General features: G+C 37.8%; 1 protein-coding gene across 6 annotated transcripts in view; it reads right to left on the bottom strand.

The window, feature by feature from the left end:
- The window catches only part of CUNH2orf42 (chromosome unknown C2orf42 homolog), a 35,007-nt gene that overhangs the window by 9,300 nt on the left and 3,406 nt on the right, over positions 1 to 22,301 (bottom strand). For 4 of the 6 annotated variants that reach the window (XM_015479556.2, XM_048804164.1, XM_048804165.1 and 1 more), the window contains exons 2-7: positions 18,561 to 18,839; positions 16,981 to 17,815; positions 15,612 to 15,722; positions 10,817 to 10,921; positions 4,810 to 4,914; positions 2,455 to 2,562 (exon numbers count right to left, since the gene is read on the bottom strand). In XM_015479556.2, coding sequence (XP_015335042.1) covers positions 2,455 to 2,562; positions 4,810 to 4,914; positions 10,817 to 10,921; positions 15,612 to 15,722; positions 16,981 to 17,803 — 1,252 coding nt within the window. In that variant the 5' untranslated portion in view covers positions 17,804 to 17,815; positions 18,561 to 18,839. The remainder of the gene's footprint in view (positions 1 to 2,454; positions 2,563 to 4,809; positions 4,915 to 10,816; positions 10,922 to 15,611; positions 15,723 to 16,980; positions 17,816 to 18,560; positions 18,840 to 22,301) is intronic. The other 2 variants (XM_015479558.2, XM_048804166.1) reach the window with 2 other exon arrangements.

Raw genomic sequence — 22,301 nt, 5'->3', positions numbered from 1 at the left:
TGAGATAATCACATCTCACAGAATATTTTCTTGCCTGTTCTTCTTTCTATTATCTATTATAGAGGGGGAAAAAGCTTACCACAATCCTCAAAGGCTAACTACAATCATGCATCATAATAATAGCAACTGTATGCCAAATGCTTACAAGTGCCAAATTTAATCTTCAAAATAAAACTATGAAGTAAGTACTAGTATTATCTCTATTTTATAGGTGAAGAAACTAAGGCATAGAGAGCCTAACAATTTCATCCAGGGGCACACAGTACTAACTCTTACATTTAACTGAAGCATGTCTCAATCTAAGTTCTGTCCTGGTAAACCTCTGCTACTTTAGGCACATACTGCAGGGAGCCCCAACTCCCAGGGTGTCCACCAAAAGATTAGGAAGTTCATGGGAGGATTAAGCAGATAGCTTTGTGGAATATTACAGAAAGAACTTTCCTATAAGACTGTTAGACCCTATGTTTTAGTCAGCTTTTTCACTGCTGTGACCTAGAATCTCAACACTTTAGTTTTTCTTTTGGTACCAGAAATTGTACCAGCCCAGATGCTTAGAGGCTCACCAAGTTGCTGAGGCTGCCTTTAAACCTGTGATTCTCCTGTGCCAGCCTCTCAAGCTACTGCATTTATAGATGTCCACCACTGCACTCATTGAATCTCAACACTTTAAAAAAAATTTATTTTTCATTGTAGATGGACACAATACCTTTATTTTATTTATTTATTGTTTTATGTGGTGCTGAGGATCAAACCCTGTACTTCACACATGCTAGGCAAGCATTCTACCACTGAGCCACAATCCCAGCCCAAATCTCAACACTTTAAAATATATAGCAGGGTTTGGCAGATATGTGACAAATCTAGTGATAAAGATTTCTGCTATGTGAAGTCTCTAGTGCTCCTTTTGAGATCCTACTTATTTTTGATACCTTAGAAACTTGTAAAGGTATGTGCACAGGACTCCACTTTAAAATAGACTCTTACTACTTCAGATGTTACAGCTTAAATTAAATTATAGTCTTTAAAATAATTACGTAAACACTTGTCTTACAAGCATGAAGCCCTGGGTTTAATCCCCAGCACCTCAAAAAACAAACAAACAAACAAACAAACAATTACATGGAGTTTAAGATTTCTAACATGACTGCCAATCCTGCCAATCCACTGCCTACATGCCAGATTATATGTAGTTCCACCAAAGAGCCTAGAAAAATAGCCAATGGATGGGTTGAAATTACTGTATTAGGTCTCAAGTTTAAACTGGAAGAAAGACTCTACACTGCTTCAAAAGTCAGATTGTTAAGCTATGAACACAAAGATTTATATGTCCCCAAACATAGTGACTCACAGCTTGCAATGTTCAAAAAATGAGTTAAAACTCAAGAAGTCACTATTGTATCAAAGAATAATTTACTGAATAACACTGGTTTCTTCGTGTAGTTACTCTTGGCCATTTGCCACTAAATAATATATTTTTTGTTTTTTTAAAGAGAGAGAGAGAGAGAGAATTTTTTTAATATTTATTTTTTAGTTATTGGCAGACACAACATCTTTGTTTGTATGTGGTGCTGAGGATCGAACCCGGGCCACACGCATGCCAGGCGAGTGCGCTACTGCTTGAGCCACATCCCCAGCCCAATAATATTTTTTTTCATCCATTTCCTTTCCTTATTTCCTGTACTATTTAATAAGTGTCTTGAGATCCCTAGAAGAGAGATGTTAATAAGCACTGGAACAATATAATAAAGTGTTAGAGTTAGGTATGTATCTCAGTGGTAGAGTCCATTCTTAGCATGTGTAAGGTCCTGGATTTAGTTCCCAGCACCAAATATATAAAGTTCAAAGCCTATAAATTACTCCCCTTTATCAAATGTTGAAAAAAAAAAGATTTTAAAAACCAAAAGGTTTTAATTTATATATAATCTACTTCCAAGAAGCTGGTCCAAATAACTACTAGGGCCTGCAATGCTTTTGCAGAAATTAGTTCCTACTTAGAAATTTCAAACTTACCTACTTACCTATCTATCATCATTCAATCGTTTATCTATCTTACAGTACAGGGAATTGAACTCAGGGGAGCTCTATAGCTAAAATACAACTCCAGCCCTTTTTATTTTTTAGACAAGGTTTGCTAAATTGCAGAGACTGGCCTCAAACTTACAACCCTCCTGCCTCCGCCTCTGGAGTATCTGGGATTATAGGTGTGGCCACCACACCTGGTCCTGCTGTGCTCTTAATTGTTCTTTTACCAAGCTTATGTTTTCTTAATTTTTCTTCTAACCTCTTACTGGAATAAGTAAGAAAAGGGCCTTTGAAGAGTGTGGTCACTATTCCAAGAGCAAATTATTGAAGGCTTCATGCTCCAAGCATGTCTAGAAAGTTCTACACAAATTTTTTCTCAATAATTCTCTAAGGTCAAATATCCATTGCTATTCCTAAAGGAGAATTCTGTACCTGTGGTAGAGTTGGGGAGACGTTTTTTTGCACTTCCTATTGATATTCTCTGTTGCAGCGCATCAAAAAAGGACTGAGGAATGTGGAACACCAGTGGCTCTGGTTTGCCTACAGAAATAAGAAGGAAGTCATTTAAAAAACTCAGTGGGCTTTCTGATGTGCAGAGAGAGGTAAAGGAAGAGAAATGAAGGAGCAGTAACAACCACACTCCTGGAGTTTCTTTACACAGAAGCAAAAATAAGGCTCAGATGGACCTTTATGAGTCAAGAAGTCATCATCCCTATTCTTGTGCCCTTCAATCATAAAACACATGGCAGACCCTTGTTTTCCATTAAGGATAACTTTTGAATCCCCAATTTTGTAAATATCACCATGCTCATTTTTTTCCCTTAAAGGATATGTGAAATGAGCTGAGAACATTGAGGCCAAGCTGAGGAAAACCTAATCATCTGCATCTACTTGATTCATTCCTGCTCACTATCCCTGGTCACTTTGCTATTTGCATTCATATCTAAGCAAAGTATGCTCTTACCTGGATGGTCAGGAAAATGATTGCTGAGAGACTGCAAAACTAGGACACTGCTTATCCAGTAAGCATCAGTTGTTCTAAGAATGTTCTGAAGACAGGTAAAATATTTGAAAAGCACTGAGATCTCTCAAAGAAACCTGGGCCAACAAAAAGTCAAGAGGTACATCCAGGAAGGTCAAATTTCTTTTTATTTAAAAAAAAAAATTTATGAAGGTCAAATTTCTGTGTTTATCCACATGGTTTTGGATGTTTTCTCTCTGCTTGCACTAGCCCTTGGGAGAAATGTTTAAGGAAAACTTGGAATTTATTTTTCTTGCTCCCCAGAATTCTCATTTTGTTCATTTATTGGTACTGGGGTTGGAACCTGTGGTGTGCTACCACTGAGTTACATCCCCAGCTCCTTTTCTTTTTGAGACATGGCCTCAAATGTGTGATCCTCTTGACTTAGTCTCTGAAGTTGCTGGGATTACATATATGTACCATCTTGCTCTGTTTCAAGGAACTTTATTTATTTATAAATATTTTTTTTTAGTTATAGATGGACACAATATTTTTTTTTTTTTTTTAAGTTTTTCAGTGGACACAACATCTTTATTTTTATTTGTATGTGGTGCTGAGGATCAAACCCAGCGCCGCGCACATGCCAGGCAAGCACACTACCACTTGAGCCACATCCCCAGCCCGGACACAATATTTTTTATTTATTTATTTTTATGTGGTGCTGAGATTTGAACCCAGTGTCTCATGCATGCAAGGCAAGTGATCTACCACTGAGCTACAACTCCAGTCCCGAGGATCTTTATTTTTTAAAATGATGTTCATTAGCTAGAATATATTCAACAAATAACATCAAGATGATATGAGGTCTGTGAAGATGTTATGAGGAGTGTTTGATGAATTGAGATGTATCGCTTGGAAAAAAGAAGACTTGTTAAGCAAGTCAAGGGGTCTATGTGTATGCAGTGGCAGGGACTGGTTTTTGGAAATGAAACCACACCTACCATGTAGCTAGAACACAGAACTAAAAGCAATAAAAAGTATTATGTTATGAGCTCAAAAAGCACTGAACAAAGCCTGGAAACCATCCACTGAGGATGTGTTCAAGGTGATGGGCAAGGACAGCTGAGTACCTGCCTCTGACATCAATGAGTTCCATTAGGCTACAACAAATCACACCCAAATCCAGCCTGCACTCTCCAATATTCGTTAGCATGTCTATATAATCCACCCCCGCACCAGTACTGGAGTTTGAACTACTGATCTACATCTCCCGACCTTTTTATTTTCTAAACTGAGACGGGGTCTCACTAAATTACCTAGGTTGGCCTCAAACTTGTAATTCTCCTGCCTCATCCTCCCAAGTAGCTGGGGATTACATGTGTGCACCACCACTTCTGGTACCATGTTTATGTAATTTGATATAACTATTTCAGTCTCACATGTTTAGGTTTTCTCTAAGCCCCCCCTCCCCACACTTTGATTTTAAGTTTGAGGGTTAGAATAATCTATTTTAAAGCTTTGCTATTTCTTTTAGCAAACACATAAAACACACAGACAAGAGCAAGGGAATCTACCTTTACTTGTTATTTGCTGTGTTTTCTCTTCTATGTCTAAACTCATTTTGTAGGTGCTAAACTTTAATTAGGATTAAATAAATGATTTAGTTATGATTATTCCTTTCTATCAACTTTCTACTTTCATGTGGCCCAACGCTCTCTGGATTAAAGTGCACTTATTTTTCTTATCAAAACAGAGTAGAACTATAGCAAAATTACATTAATTTCTTCTACTTAATGCAACAGCCCAATTGGATGACCAATACTTACCATCAAACTGATAGTGCATGGTTTGATGAATACGTTCTGTCACACTGGCCAGCCAGTCTTGGAAGGATAGGGTCACTTGTGCCTCATCTAACAGCTGGCCACATGCTAGAAAAAGAAGAAGAAGAAGAAAAAAAACCTTCTTCTCAATGTTATTTCTTTCAGAATAAATAACTAAAGTTTGAAAAAGTTATATAGAGTTTGTACAGAAAAAAAGTACATGAAGCTGAAATTCAAAGAAAGTAGTTGGGAGTAAGTGAAACAGATTCTGGGACATTGTTTTTTCTTTTGTTTAAAAAAATTTTTTTGGTAGTTGTAAATGAACAGCATGCCTTTATTTTATTTGTTTATTTTTATGTGGTACTAAGGATCGAACCCAGTGCCTCACATGTGCTAGATGGGAGCTCTGTCACTGAGCTATAGCCCCAGCCCTAGGTTTTGCTTCTTAATTAACATAATAACTATACATATGTATGGGGGACAGTGTGATAATTCAATAGACCTATTGTTTTTAAAGAAATCATTGAGAAAAATAAATGAAAGTTCTTAAAGACTGGTAGGTTTAAGGTTATTAACCATAGAAAGTAGGTTTTTTTTGGTGGGGTACCAGGGATTGAACTCAGGGGCACTCAACCACTGAGCCACATCCCCAGCCCTATTTTGTTTAGAGAAAGGGTCTGAGTTGCTAAGCGTTTTGCTTTTGCTGAGGCTGGCTTTGAACTCAAAATCCTCCAGCCTCAGCATCCTGAGCTGCTAGGATTACAAGCATGTGCCACCATGCACAGCAGTTAGTAGATTTTAATAGCATGGTCTCATATAATGGCTGCTTCAGAGATCTATAATCAGTTCTATTCCTGCTGAGTACTAACCTATTTGCTTAAGCCCTCTCAATTATAAAGCTATTTGTTTCCTATCAAGGTTAAGTACAGAATCAACTGAGTGATGCCTTAGTAACTCAACTAGGAGTTGCTATGATACCTTTACACTTAACTCTAAAACTTTGTATTCTAAAATGCTAATTCATTATAAAATGGAAGGGTCAAATCTGTTTTTTTTTAAGAGAATTTTTTTAATGTTTATTTTTTAGTTATTGGCGGACACAACATCTTTGTTTTTTGTATGTGGTGCTGAGGATTGAACCCGGGCCGCATGCATGCCAGACGGGTGAGCTACTGCTTGAGCCACATCCCCAGCCCCTGAAAGGGTCAAATCTTACAGCCCTAGAGTAAACAACTGGGAAGGGGCTGGGGATGTGGCTCAAGCAGTAACGAGCTCGCCTAGCATGCGTGGGGCGCTGGGTTCGATTCTCAGCACCACATATAAATAAAATAAAGATGTTGTGTCCATAGAAAACTAAAAAATAAATATTACTGGGAAATAACGTAACAAGTGGTGAGTTTGATGGGTACAGAGTTCAGAGTCTAGAGACTGTGGGACATAGGATCCCCATTCCATCATGTACCCAGGATCCATGTCTCAACTTCCTCTTCTCTAATATGAGGGAATGAATCTGGATGACCTCCAAATTCACAAATCGTTCACAGATCTACCATTCTACTCTATTTCTTCTAAAATATCTTCACATGTGCCAGACATGGTGGTACATGCCTGTAATCCCAGTACTTGGGAAACTGAGGCAGGAGAATTGCAAGTTTGAGGCCAACCTCAGCAATTTAGTAAGACCCTAAGAAACTTAGTAGAGCCTGTCTCAAAAAATAAAAAGAACTGGGGCCAGGCGCAGTGGTGTATGCCGATAATCCCAGCGACTCAGGAGGCTGGGGCAGGAGGATCAAGGTTTCAAAGCCAGCCTCAGCAACAGAAAGGTGCGAAGCAACTCGGTGAGACCCTGTCTCTAAATAAAATACAAAACAGAGGGCTTGGGTTGTGGCTCAGATGTAGATCACTTGCCTAGCATGTGTGAGGCACTGGGTTCGATACTTAGCACCACGTAAAAATAAAATAAAGGTATTATTTTATTAGTTGTGGGTAGACACAATACCTTTATTTTATTTTTAATAAAATAAAGGTATTGTGTCTACCCACAACTAAAAAAATAAATGTTAAAAAAGAGAAAAAACTCTCATTTAAAAAAATAAAATAAAATACAAAATAGGGCTGGGGATGTGGCTCCATGGTTGAGTGCCTGAGTTCAATCCCTGGTACCACCCCCCCCACCCCCGCAAAAAAGAACTGGGGAAGTAGCTCAATGGTAAAGCACCCTGGGTTCAATTTCCAGTACCAAAATAAATAAATAAACAAACATTGCCATAACTACTATTCATTTAAACTAAAATTATATGTAAATACATACAATGATAATTTGAATGGAGGCCATTGTCCTTTTCTTTTTTAGTACAAGGGACTGAATCCTGAGGTACTTAACCACTGAGCCACAACTACAGCCCTTTCTATATTTTATTAAAGCCTCATTGAGTTCCTGGGGCTGGCCTTGAATTTGTAATCCTTCTGCCTCCCTCCTGAGTTGCTGGGATTATAGGAATGCGCCACAACACTCAACATCTTTTTTCTTTGCACTGAAAGAAGTGATGAAAAATTGTTCAAAATCTTCTATTTGATATTGTCTATGTTTACTTCCTGACTATCCAAAACCATAAATAGAAGGTGCAAGTTCTCAATAAAACAGTTACAGATATTCAATATTATAATACCATATAGCGTGTATTGGTCTTATTTTAAATTCAGGGTATAAGAGTAAGGCTGATGTCCTGATTTTAATCTGTCAGTCATAGTATATGGCCAGCCACATCACAACAAGTATTCAATAAATACTGCCAAAATTGAACCAAATTATTTCTATATAATTTATATGAACAGTTGATTCCAAAATTTTCAAGCTTGCCACATCGATGTTCATAGCAGCACAATTCACAATAGCTAGACTGTGGAACCAACCCAGATGCCCTTCAATAGATGAATGGATAAAAAAAAAATGTGGATTTATACACCATGGAGTATTACGCAGCACTAAAAAATGACAAAATCATGGAATTTGCAGGGAAATGGATGGCATTAGAGCAGATTATGCTAAGTGAAGCTAGCCAATCCCTAAAAAACAAATGCCAAATGTCTTCTTTGATATAATGAGAGCAACTAAGAACAGAGCAGGGAGGAAGAGCAGGAGGAAAAGATTAACATTTAACAGAGACATGAGGTGGGAGGGAAAGGGAGAGAAAAGGGAAATTGCATGGAAATGGAAAGAGACCCTCATTGTTATACAAAATTACATATAAGAGGCTGTTAGGGGAATGGGAAAAAAAACTAGGAGAGAAATGAATTACAGTAGATGGGGTAGAGAGAGAAGATGGGAGGGGAGGGGAGGGAGGATAGTAGAGGATAGGAAAGGTAGCAGAATACAACAGTTACTAATATGGCATTATGTAAAAATGTGGATGTGTAACCGATGTGATTCTGCAATCTGTATTTGGGGTAAAAATGGGAGTTCATAACCCACTTGAATCTAATGTATGAAATATGATATGTCAAGAGCTTTGTAATGTTTTGAACAACCAATAAAAAAAAAAAAAAAGAAAACACAAAATTTTCAAGCTTAGTTAATTCTGAGTAGAGAAGAGATACATTTAAATTCATAAATTATGTTCAAAATTAAGTCATTCTACTGGCTGTGGTGCCACATGCCTGTAATCCCAGCAGCTGAGATCAAAGGATCTCAAGTTTAAAGCCACCCTTAGAAATTTAGTGAGACTCTAAGCAACTTGAGACCCTGTCTCAAAATGAAAAACAACAGGGGGGCTGAGGATGTGGCTCAATGGTTAAACGCCCTGGGTTCAATCTCTGGAAAAAAAAAAAAAAATTAAGTCATTCTGTCTCATTAATTCAGAGCAACAGTCATGCCACTGCTCTTAGATATGTTTTCAAGCTTCACTGACTCTGGAAACAGTCTATATTTTATCTTTCTCAACAAATACTTTTCACTGCATAATTATAAAATATATTATTTTTTCCTTCTACTTTGAATCTCATACCAACTACATTATAGGTAAGAAGCAATAAAAGGAACACATACACATTTTAAAAAATACCTGCTACCAAAACATGTTAGTAATTTTTTTTTTTATAGTGCTGGCATTTGAACCCAGGGCCTCACAAATGCTAAGTAAGTGTCCTACCACTGAGCTACACCCACAGACCCATGTCAGTAATTTTTAATTTAAAAATATAATTTAGGGGCTAGAAGTGTAGTTCAATCGTAGCATGTGTAAAGCCCCAGGTTCATTCCTCAGCACTGTAAAAACAAAAGACATAATTTGGTTTTTTGTTTATTTGTTTTTAGAAATCTCTAAGGCCTTTGTGTGTGTGTATGTGGGGGAGGTAACAGGGAATGAACCCAGTGGCGTTCCACACTGAGTTAGATCCCCAGCCTTTTTTGTTTTTTTTTAATATTTTTTAATTGTCAGTGGATCTTTATTTTATTTATTTGTTTTTTTAAAATACTTTTTTTTTTTAAAGAGAGAGAGAGAATTTTAATATTTATTTTTTAGTTTTCGAGGGACACAACATCTTTGTTTGTATGTGGTGCTGAGGATCGAACCCAGGCTGCACGCATGCCAGGCGAGCGCCTACCGCTTGAGCCACATCCCCAGCCCCTATTTTATTTATTTGTATGTGGTGCTGAGAATTGAACCCAGGGCTTCAAATATGTTAGGCAAGTGTTCTACACTAAGGACAACCCCAGCCCCCATTTTCATTTTTGAGATAGTATGTTACTAAGTTGCAGAGGCTGGCCTCAAATTTATGACCCTCTTGCCTTAGCTTCCAAAGCAGCTGGCAAGTAACTGGGTGTGTGTGCATAGAGTTCCATGCAATATTTTCATGCACTACCATGCCCACCTTTTTTTTTTTTTTTTGGTACTGGGGATTAAATCCAGGGGCACACTACTACTGAGTTATATCCCCATCCCTTTTTGTTCTTTTATTTTGAAACAGGGTCTCACTTAGTTGCTTAGGGATTTGCTAAAATGCCAAGTCTGGCCTTGAACTTGTGATCCTCCTGTCTTAGCCTGCTGAGAGGCTGAGATTACAGGCGTGCACCACTGTGCCTGGCTCCATGCCCAGCTTTAAGGCTTTTCAAATGTTGTTTAATAACATTTTTGAGTCAGGTGCAGTGGCACACACCTGTAATCCCAGCGGCTCCGAAGGTTGAGACAAGAGGATCGTGAACTCAAAGCCGGACTCAGCAATCTCGAGGCGCTTAGCAACTCATTGAGACCCTGTCTCTAAATAAAATACAAAATAGGGCTGGGGATGTGGCTCAGTGGTTGAGTGCCTCTGTGTGGCTTGGGAGGCTGAGGCAGGAGGATCTCGAGTTCAAAGCCAGCCTCAGCAAAAGCGAGATGCTATACACCTCAGCGAGACCCTGTCTCTTAATAAAATACAAAATAGGGCTGGGGATGTGGTTCAGTGGTTGAGTGCCACTGATTAAATCCCTGGTACCCCCCGAACAAAACAAAACCAAAAACATTTTTGAGATAATTATATATGCAATTATAAGAAACTTAAAGTTTATATACCCTACACCCAGATTTCCCCAATAATATTTCGTAAAATTATAGTACAATATCACAATCAGGACAACGACATGGAGGCAATCCAGTGAGCTTATTCATATTTCACTCGTTTTACATGGACTTGTGTATAGTTCCATGCAATATTATCATGTGTAGATTTGTGTGACTGCTGCTTCAGACAATACATAAAACAATTCTGTCCCAAGATTCCTTTCTATTCACCACACCTGGCAGCATCTATTAATCTATTTTTGGTCTCTATGATTTTAGTTATAATTTATTTTTGAGCATGATTTGAAATTGTTGGAAAAGGAAAGACCCGAGCTCAGATAAATTCATATAAAAGTATTTATAATATCAGCACTTTTTGGGAGAGACAACATGCAGCATGTCTTGATTATACTGCTTCTGACTTTAGGGTGACTTAACACCACTGCAGCCTATTCTAGGGAAGGGAAACTTACCCTGCCTTTTTAATGAAGAAGCAACCACGGGTTTTTTCAGGCCACTCTTCCTTAGATTACTGCTCACTGCATCTGGAGGCATTAGTGAATTGTTCATCTGTGCACCTGAATCACAAATCATTTACAGTATTTAAACGTTTCTGCAGAATATATATTGACTAGATATTAATTTCTAAGGATTCTAAAACATATAATCAATCTGTCTTTGCTAATTTCTAGGCTACCTTCACAGGTTTGTTTGTTTTTTTAATTTATATATGACAGCGGAATGCACTACAATTTATATTACACATATAGAACACAATTTTTCATATCTCTGGTTGTATACAAAGTATAGTCACACCAATTCATGTCTTCATACATGTACTTTGGATAATGATGACCATCATATTCCACCATCACTTTTAACCCCATGCCCTCCCTTCCCTTTCCACCCCTCTGTGCTATCTAGAGTTTGTCTATTCCTTCCATGCTTCCCCTCCCCACCTCACCATGAATCAGCCTCCTTATAACAGAGAAAACATTTGGCATTTGGTTTGTTGGGATTGGCTAACTTCACTTAGCATTATCTCCTCCAACGCCATCCATTTACCTGCAAATGCCATGATTTTATTCTCAATCCTTAGCAGGAAGAGTGAAGCAGGTGACATCACTATACCAGACCTTAAACTATACTACAGAGCAATAGTAACAAAAACAGCATGGTATTGGCACCAAAACAGACTGGTAAACCAATGGTCAGAATAGAGGACACAGAGACTAACCCACAAAATTACAATTATATTATATCAGACAAAGGTGCCAAAAACATGCATTGGAGAAAAGATAGCCTCTTTAACAAATGGTGCTGGGAAAACTGGAAATCCATATGCAACAAAATGAAATTAAACTCCTATCTCTCACCATGCACAAAACTCAACTCAAAATGGATCAAGGACCTAGGAATAAAACCAGAGACCCTGCATCTAACAGAAGAAAAAGTAGGTCCTAATCTCCATATGTGGGATTAGGCCCCAATTTCCTTAATAAGGCTCCTATGGCACAAGAATTAAAATCAAGAATCAAATGAGATGGATTCAAACTAAAAAGCTTCTTCTCAGCAAAAGAAACAATCAATGAGGTGAATAGAGAGCCTACAGAATGGGAGCAAATATTTACCACAAGCCATCAGATACAGCACTAATCTCTAGGATATATAAAGAACTCAAAAATTTAACACCAAAAAAGAAATAACCCAATCAATAAATGGTCCAAGGACCTGAATAGACACTTCTCAGAAGATGATATATAATCAATCAACAAATATATGAAGAAATGTTCATCATCGCTAGCAATTAGAGAAATGCAAGTCAAAACTACTCTAAGATTTCACCTCACTTCAGTCAGAATATCAGGTATTATGAATACAAACAACAATAAGTGTTGGTGAGGATATGGAGAAAAAGGTACATTCACACACTGCTGGTGGGACTGCAAATTGGTGCAGTCATATGGAAAGCAGTATGGAGATTCCTTGGAAAATTGGGAATGAACTACCATTTGACCCAGCTATCCCTCTCCTCAGTCTATACCCAAAGGACTTAAAAACAGCATACACAGCCACATCAGTGTTTATAGCAGCACAATTCACAATAGCTAAATTGTGGAACCAACCTAGATGAATGGATTAAAAAAATGTGGCATGACACAGTAGAATATTAGTTAGCTTCACAGTTTTTTTGTTTTTTTTTCTTCTGGTGCTGGGGATCGAACCCAGGGCCTCATGCTAGGTAAGTGCCTTACCACTGGGCTACATCCCCAGCTCCTAGCCTTAACCATTTACACATACAATTTAAACTTTTTATGCTCTTTATAGGAAATTGGAGGGTAGGGGATAGAAGTAAAAGAAAAAAAAAAAGAAGTCACCCACTGTTTTCACCTCTCAGATAATCATAACTAACTTTCCAGGGACCTATATTCTATTTTCTTCTGTCACTAGTTTGTTTTGCTAGTTTTGTGATTTTTAAGTAACTACAATTGCATCAGGATTGCCAGAATAGCAAAAAATTTTCTTTTGAATTTCTGAATAAGCAATAAATATTTTTTTAAATATGTTCCAAATGTTACATGGGAGGTATTTATACTAACAATTGTTATTTATCTTAAATTCAAGTTTGAGCACTCTGTACTTTATCTGAGCATATGAATGACCTAAACACTTCCTCAATTCTGGTTTTTGTTTTGTTTTGCAGTATTGAGTATTGAACCCATGTGTTTTTGGTAACCACTGAACTACATCTCTAGCCCTTTTTAATTTTAATTTAATTTTTTTGTGGGGGTGAGCACCAGGGATAGAACTCAGAAGCACTTGACCACTGACTCACATCCCCAGCCCTATTTTGTATTTCATTTAGAGACAGGGTCCTCACTGAGTTGCTTAGCCCCTTGCTTTTGATGAAGTTGGCTTTGAACTCGAGATCCTCCTGCCTCAGCCTCCTGATCCTCTGGGATTACAGCCGTGCACACCATGCTCTGCCTTTTTATTTTTCATTTTTAGACAGAATCTCACTAAGCTGCTGAGGCTCGCCTTGAATTTAGGATCGTTCTGCCTCAGGCTGCTGAGTTCATTGGGATTACGGGCATGTACCATGAAACCTAACCATTTTAAGATTCTTAACAAATACTGCAAGCTATTTTTAAAAATGATTTTATCAACTTATACCACATTAGCCATGCCCAAGACCCCAGAATTTTGTTTTTGGAGGTGAGGGTATTGGGGATTGAACTTCAGGGCATATGACCACTGAGCCCCAGCCCCAGCCCTTTTTTGTATTTTGAAACAAGGTCTCACTGAGTTGCTTAGCACCTTGCTTTTTGCTGAGGCTGGCTTTGAACTCCACTCCTCCTGCCTCAGTCTCCCCAGCTGCTGGGATTACAGGTGTGTGCCACCATGCCCATCTAAGACCCCAGATTTCACCTTTGCCCGCAGTCTCATCATTTTAAAAAATCTTTGCTAATTTGGTTACAAAAGTTATTTAGTTTCACTTTTGAATTTCTAAAAGGCTTGCATGAGTCTATTTACTAGTGAGTTTGCAATTTGTTACACATGCATGCAGTGGATATTTTCTTTCCGTTTAGATTTCTTTTTTTGTGTGTGTGGTGCTGGGGATTGAACCCAGGGCCTTGTGCATGCAAGGCAAGCACTCTACCAACTGAGCTATATCCCAAGCCCTTGTTTAGATTTCTTGAAATTTATTTACTAGGGTATTTCAACATTTTTACAGATTTATATGAGTCCTTAACTGACATTAAATATTTGAATTAATATGTGTATATATGTGCATAGATGGTTCCTGATTTATGATGGTTTCACTTAGGAATTTTTGACTTTACTATGATATGAAAAACATCCATGTTCAGTAAAAACCCTAATTTGAATTTTCATCTTTTCCTGGGTTAGCAATATGTGGTATAATTCTCTGTGAGTGGCAGTAAGGTACAGATCCCAGTTAGTCACAAGATCCCTAGGGGAAACAATGGATACTCCACAGTGTACTATGTCACTAAGCTATGATGTTTGATAGATTAGTATATTAGATACATTTTCCTTTAAGATATTTTTAATTTATGATGAGTTTATCAGAATGTAACCTTCATAAGTCAAGGAACATTGTGTATGTGTATATGTGTGTATGTGTATTTGTGTGTTATGTATCTCCACTTGCTGAAAATACCAGCAAACTGTATTCCTAAATTAGAGTGAGAAATATAACTGTTATATTGTTACAAGTTTTTGATTCTGGAGATTGAATCCAGGGCCTTGTGTATGCTAAACACATGCTCTTCAACTGAACTATACCTTCAGCCCATCAGTTTTTAAAGTCCTCTGTGAAGGAAAACTTCAAAATGTTGTCCTAAGGCATATTAAAGTATAATAAGATTAGTCTGACTTTAGGGCTGGGATTGTGGCTCAGTAGTAGAGTGCTCGCCTAGCAGGCATTAGGCACTGGGTTCGATCCTCAGCGCCACATAAAAATAAAACAAAGATATTGTGTCCACCTAAAACTAAAAAATAAATATTAAAAAAAAAAAAAGATTAGTCTGACTTTAAATTTGGTTGGATCTTACTTTTGATCAGTAGAAGCAACTTTCAGCTTGACTTGATAAAGAATTATCAATGGAGGGCTGGCGTTTAGCTCAGTAGTAAAGTGGTTGCCTAGCATGTGTAAGGCACTGGGTTCGATCCTCAGCATCATATAAAAATTAAATAAATAGGGCTGGGGTTATAGCTCAGTGATACAGCGCTTGCCTACCACATGTGAGGCACTGGGTTTGATTCTCAGTACCACATATAAATAAATAAAATAAAGGTCCATTGACAACTAATTTTTTTTTAAAAATTAAATAAACAAACAGAATAAAGGTACTGTGTTCATTTTTTAAAAAAGGAATTATCAATGGGTAATAAAAAAAATCATAAAAAGGTCTGGGGCTGTAGCTCAGTGGTAAAATGTTTGTCTAGCATATGTAAGGCCTTGGGTTCAATCCCTAGCACCAAACACACACACACACACACGTGACTCCATAAGAACAAAAATGACTTCTCATAATTTCTAAGATTCAAGGAAAGATACAAAACAGTAAAACGACGGGCTGAGGATGTAGCTTAGTGGTAGAGCACTTCCTTAGCATGTTCAGGGACATGGTCTCAATCCCCAGCACTACATATACATGCCCATACTCACACCTACACACAACTACCTATAAAACAATACCCAGAGACTCTACCACCAAAAGAAACAAAATAGTTCCTCACCAGATACTTCATCCTTTTTCCTCTTCTTTGGCTTGGAGGCAGTAGACTCACAAGCTGATACAGATGATTCTGAATGGCAACCTATTTGGGGCACAATAATCTCTTTTAGACCTAAAAAATAAAAAAGATTTCTGAATTACTAATACTATCCAAGAGTAAGTATGGGCCCCCATTTAGGGAAAAACTAATTTATAAAAATCTAAATCCCCAACACAAAAGATGGAATGATTGCCGCTTTAAAATAAGTTCCTTGAGCCCGGCCTGATGGTGCATACCTTTAATTCCAGTGCCTTGGGATGCTGAGGCAGGAGGATCACAAGTTGGAAACCAGCCTCAGCAACTTAGTGATACCCTGCCTTAAAAAAATAAAAAGGGGGCTGGGGTTGTAGCTCAGTGGTAGAGTGCTTGCCTAGGACATGTGAGGCCCTGGGTTCAATCCTCAGGACCACATATAATAAATAAACAAAATAAAGGCATTATGTCCATCTACAACTAAAAATAAATTAAATAAATAAAAAGGGCTGGGGTTATAACTTGGTCGTAAAGCACCCTGGGTTCAATCCACAGTACCACATAAAAATAATGATAAAAATAAGTTCCTTGAAAAAATTCCCCAACACATATGCATTTATTCATAGATCATTAACTTGATAGAAGACTCTACAGAGTAATATAAAACTAAAAGTTGGGAGCTGCTACCTGCTAATGATCATGAAGAAAATCATGAAGAAATTAAAAGTGTACCGCTGGGCATAGTGGCACATGCCTGTAATTTTAGCAACTTGGGAGGCTGAGGCAGGATTTTAAGTTGGAGGTCATTCTCAGCAACTTAGATCCTATCTAAAAATAAAAATTAAAAAAAGGGCTGGTAATGTAGTTCCATGGTACAGGGCCCTTGGGATTGATCCCCAGTATCAGTACTGCCAAAAAAAAAAAAAAAAAAAAAAAATATATATATATATGTAAATGAAAACAAGAGACTTGATGAAGAAGCTTCTAAAGGTCTTTTGATTAAGGTGCTAGTTTTCCCTCATCTTCAGGTAGGAAACAAGAGTGAAAGGGATTTGTTCTTTTTTGCTGTTGTTGTTAACATAAAACAACTGTGAAGTAAAACAAAGTAAAGCTAAGTTTGCTAGATTTATTGCCTCAATAAAAATGCCCAACTCTCTTCATCAAATTTATCCATCCAACAAATCAACCAAGCAATCAACCTTTATGCTGACTGGGATTAAAAGAAGGAATGCTTTTCATTTGAATTATCCAGCAACTGTTTCTGAAGGTTGCCAGGACAATCTCCAAATCTATCAGTGAAACTCTTTCATTGCTATTTTAGAAAAACAGAGAACTACGCGTCAATCATACCACCTACCGCTGGAATCAAAATTTAGGAAGTCTGAGAATTCCTGAGCCAATGTCTCATCACTGGCAAAGGCACAGATGCAAGCAAAGAAATGAATGCATCTCTGGGCTGCCTCTTCCTTAGAAGAACTTGACTTGTGCGATTTCAGAGTCTGACAGGAGCAGAAGAAGCGGCGCTCAGGCAAGCTTTTGGCACTGATTTTCTGCACAAAAGATGTATGCAAATATCCCAAACTATGCTTCTGGCTTGCCTTGCATTTCACCACCAAGATGTTTTTAGTAATCCTCTGTACCAGGGGACCCGTGGGTTCTGTGGCCAACTGCCAAATGGTCTGTTTGGTTTCTGGGGAGGCCTGCATGGCATTCAAGACTGAACTCTTCAGGGTCAGAGGGGTAGCTTCTGCCTGGCAATTCACTGCCAGTTTGATGTGTTGGCATTGGTTTTCCACAACGCCTTGGGTAGCAGCTTTCAGGCAGGATGGGACGTAACACCGTCCAGAGCTCAGCTGAGTGATGATAGTTCCATCTACTGTCTGGATTGTCGTCTCTGAAACACCAAGCTCCACAAAGCATCGGTAATCAGGACCCCGGTCTCTTTGCCGTACAGAGTAGACCTGCAGATCAGAGCCTGTGATGATTTTGACAGCTTCAACACTAGGCTGCTTCCGTGCACCATAGCGAAATATGGTTCCACATGTCTTGTTCTTACAGCTCAGGCCCCGGGTTCCATTGTATGTGCCACAGCGGGGACACTTTCTGATTCCCCTCAATGTGGCCTTCCCCAAGTCAGACAAAAAAGCTGGGACTTTAGTCCTCAGAGAGTTTGGTTCCATTTTTCACAGGCCCTAGGAAGACAAGCCCATTAGGATGAGTACACAGTCACACACACACACACACACACACACACACACACAGCTGAAGTCACTTGTAATATTTAGCACAGTGTGTGTAAACTATCCAATATTTTGAAATCATATCACAAAACAACATAAATCTAAATCATCAAATGAAATAAAAAGTGGATAAAACTAGGGCTGGGGTTGTGGCTCAGTGGTAGAACACTTGTCTAGCACATGTGAGACACTGGATTCGATCCTCAGCATCACAAAAAAATAAAGGTATTGTGTTCAGCTACAACTAAAAAACATACTTAAAATAAATTGGATAAAACTTTTCTTCCTACTTCTCTATACATTTAAAAAATTCTACTGTAGCAACCAAAGCATTTTTCCACGATCTGTTCTGCACAGCATTTGAAGTTATTTCACCAAATTTGTTTTATCTGGGTTTTTGTTTTGTTTTTTGGTACTAGGGGCATTCTACCACTGAGATACAACCCCAACCCTTTAAAATTTTTTTTTTTGGTAAATTGTGAGGCAGGGTCTTGCTAAACTGCCCAGTCTGGCCTTGAACTTAGGATCCTCCTGCCTCAGCCTCCCAAATCACCGTGATTACAGGTGAGCACAACCACATCTAGTTATTTAATCAAATCTTTAATGCATAGATGTTTAACTTAAGCAAGGACTAGAGAACAGGAAAGACAGATTCTTTCCCTTTCTCCATTCCCCATAAAACCCAGTCCAGTCCTACCTGTACTAGCTTCCAGGGCATCTGAAAAACAGTGTAACCTGAATTTATAAGACTTAAAGTGTGTTTCGTTAGTTTGTGATGATCAGAGAGGACAGGTAAAGGCATGATCATTTGTAGAGTAAATGATACCGCTTAATACAAAGTCTTCTCAATTTTGAATTCTATGGTGTAACAATGCAGACATTCTGCCTCCTCCTTCTTGACCAGCCAATCGCAAAGCTCCTGCCCAATGTTCCACAGTCAAAGATTCCCACTTCCCTAAGTGGAGATTTTGGTGGTCTACAAGTAAAACAAGAAAAAAAATATTAATAACACACAAAGATGAGATGGTTCAGACAGAATACAGGCTGGGAGTACAGTTCAGTAGTAGAGCACAAACTTAGCATGTGTGAGAGCCTGGGTTCAATCTTCAGCACACACACACACACACACACACAAAAGATAACAAAAGAAATAAAAATCACAGAAGCTAAGTCTTTCACAATTATTTGAGAAATAGTTGACAAATTGTTATGGAAATGGTTAAATGTTTTATACTTCTAACTTCAAGAAAGTGAAACAATGTTAACTTTACTCCACCTCCAGTTGACAAGAACACCTAGAGCCATGATATAGAATTGGCCAAATGCTCATCTTTCCTATAAGTAATATATTACATTCCTAAGAGTGCTTTATGGCTAGGCTTCCTGTTGCCATGTCCTGAGCTGCTTTCCTCCACCATAATCTTCTACCATGATGTTCTGCCTCATCTCTGGCCCCAAGGAATGGAGTCAACTATCCATGGACTAAGACCTCTAAAACCTAGATCATCATCATTGTAAAGAGGCAAGCTTGTCACCACACCCATCCAGTGCATAATTTAACTGTGGATTCTCTGCAAACACAGCTGCAATTGGCGTTTGTCTTCTGCAAAAGATTCACACAGTGAAAAGGTGTTTGATGGTGGAAGTCTCTAATCTCACTTATCAATGTTGTATTTTCAAGTCCACAGAGGTGCTAAAGGAAACAAAAAGAGCCTGTCTTTAGAGGAGATGGTAAAACTGAAGACGGAAAAAGAGCTGGAGTATAACTTTCGTAATTAATGCCAAGGAGAACAACCAGATCCTTCATGAAATATTTGTTGGTATTAAATTTAGATAAGACTAGAAAATTTGAAGTCACATATAAATGTCAACTATTATGATTTTACAAGACAGCAAAACTATGAAACAGAAAAACATTTATTTAATGAACACTGATTGACCAGGTACTGTTAAAAAAAAGAGTGCTTTACATTTTCTAGGTTGCTTTCACATTCATTATTTCATTTGGATTTCACAATATAAGATATCTCATTTAAGCCAAACAATTGCTCTATAGATGAAAATAAAGAAATTATGTAATTCCTTCCTTTCCAGCCAGCAATATTGACAATGCTGTTTCTGCAAACACACAAAAATCTAAGAGTACCAAGTTTCTACCTGTGATTTTCCCCCTCAATATTATGAAAAATTTCAAAGATATAAAATTATACAGTGAGTTCCTCATGTGCCCACCCATTGGGTTTTACAATTAACATTTTATTATATTTGCTTTATTATGTCTAGTTAGCCTTCCGTCAGTTCCTCTCATATTTTGATGTATTTCAAATTAAAAGCCCCACATGGTGACATACACCTGTAATCCCAACAGTTTGGGAGGCTAAGGAAGAAGGATCCTGAGTTCAAAGTCAGCCTCAAAAACTTAGCGAAGCCCTAAGCAACTCAGCAAGACTGTGTCTCTAATTAAATATAAAAAAGGGTTGGGGATGTGGCTCAGTGGTAAAGTGCCCCTGGTTCAATCTCTGGTACACACACACACACACACACACACACAAATTCCAACAACAAAAACAAAAACAAAGCAAATAACAAGTTTGGCATGGATATCATTATCTAAATATTTATTTATACAGTACTGGGTTTAACTCAAGGGCACTCTTACTACTGAGCTACATCCCCAACTGTTTTTACTTTTTTATTTTGAAACACGGTTTCAATAAATTGCTGAGGCTAGCCTCAAACTTGCTATCATCCATCTTCAGTCCCCCTAGTCACAGGGATCACAGGCATGCACTGCCACACCTGACTAACATTTAATGTTTTAAATATTGAATTTTAATGCTTTTTAAAAAAGTAATCTGATTTTTAAATTAGCAGTTAGCATTGTTTTCCCCCCAATTTCAAAGGACGATTTACTTTTTTTTTTTTTTTTTTGTAACATTGATTGAACCACTTAGCCACATCTGTAGACCTTTTTATTTTGAAATGATCTGGCTAAGTTGCCAAGGCTGGCTTTGAACTTGCAATCCTCTTGCCTCAGCCTCCTGACTCACTGGGATTACAGTCGTGTACTTCCATTCCCAGCTTTTGCTGTTTGCTTTATGCCCTGTAGAAGGCAACTTGCTAGTATCTTTCAAAATTACAACTGCATATTTGTTCTTTGGGAACCCAGGACTTGGCACATGTCAGATAAGTGCTCTATCACTGAGTTACAGCCCCAGCCCTGCATATTTCTTAAAAACAACAATCAACAACAACAACAAAAGACTTTCATGGGCTGAGGATGTAGTTCAAAGGCAGACTGCTTGCCTAACATGTCTAAGACCCTGAGTTCAATCCCCAGCACTGAAAAAAAATAAATAAAAAAGTTCAACTTTGGAACTTATTTTGTAGAAAAGCTACAAAGATAGTACAAAGAATTCCTGTATATGCTTCACCTAGTTTCCCCCTAAGATTAATATCTTACATAACTATGAGACATCTGTCACAATAAGGTTTAACATTGGTGCAATACAACTCACTCTACTACAGACTTCATTTGGATTTCACCAATTTTTCTAATGCCTTCTTTTTAAAAGAATAAACTGTCTACTTTATAATAATTATAGATTTTCAAAAAGCTGCAGATAGAATAGAGTTTGCAGATACCCCTAACTCATTTTCTTCTGACATTAACCAATAGTGATGTACTACATATTACCACAGGACATTTGTCAAAACTAAGAAACCAGTAGAGGCACCTTATTAACTGAACTCCAATCTTAGACTTTTTTCTCTCCAGGAGCCAATCCAAAATATCACATTACATTTAGCTATCACATCTCCTTAGTCTTCACAGGCCTGTGAGTTACTATGTTTCCTTGGTCTTAATAATCCTAACATATTTTGAAGAGTCAGGAATTTTATAGAATGTTCCTCAATTTGAGGTTGCAGATATTTCCTCTGCATACTCCTTTAGTATAATTCCACTAATAAGAATTTATCTTACAGATTCCCACATGTGTAAATGAGGGAAATATAAAGCTACTCACAAGCACTTTTGTTAACAGTAGAGCTCACAAATACCTAATGTCCTTCATAGATGAAACTGGATAAATTAATTATGTCATACATATACATACATATATGTAAAATGGAATACTTTCCCAAAAGTAAGGTTTCCTTATAGCTTTAAGAAAACAAAAGCCAGGCACAATGGCACACACCTGTAATCCCAGTGATTCAGGAGGCTGAGGAAGGAGGATCACATGTTCAAGGCTAGCCTCTGCAATTTAGTGAGACCCTCAGCAACTTAACAAGACTGTCTCAAAAACAAAAATATAAACAAACAAATAACAACAACAACAACAACAACAACAACAAAAACCCAGGGGGTATAGCTCAGTGATAAAGCACCCTTTTGTCCAATCTCCAGGTTACAAAAAAAAAAAAAAAAAAAAAA

The sequence above is a fragment of the Marmota marmota genome, unplaced genomic scaffold (genome assembly GCF_001458135.2).
Source record: "Marmota marmota marmota unplaced genomic scaffold, marMar, whole genome shotgun sequence".
Classification (NCBI taxonomy): Eukaryota; Metazoa; Chordata; class Mammalia; order Rodentia; family Sciuridae; genus Marmota; species Marmota marmota.
This window is presented reverse-complemented; position numbering and strand designations above follow the sequence as displayed.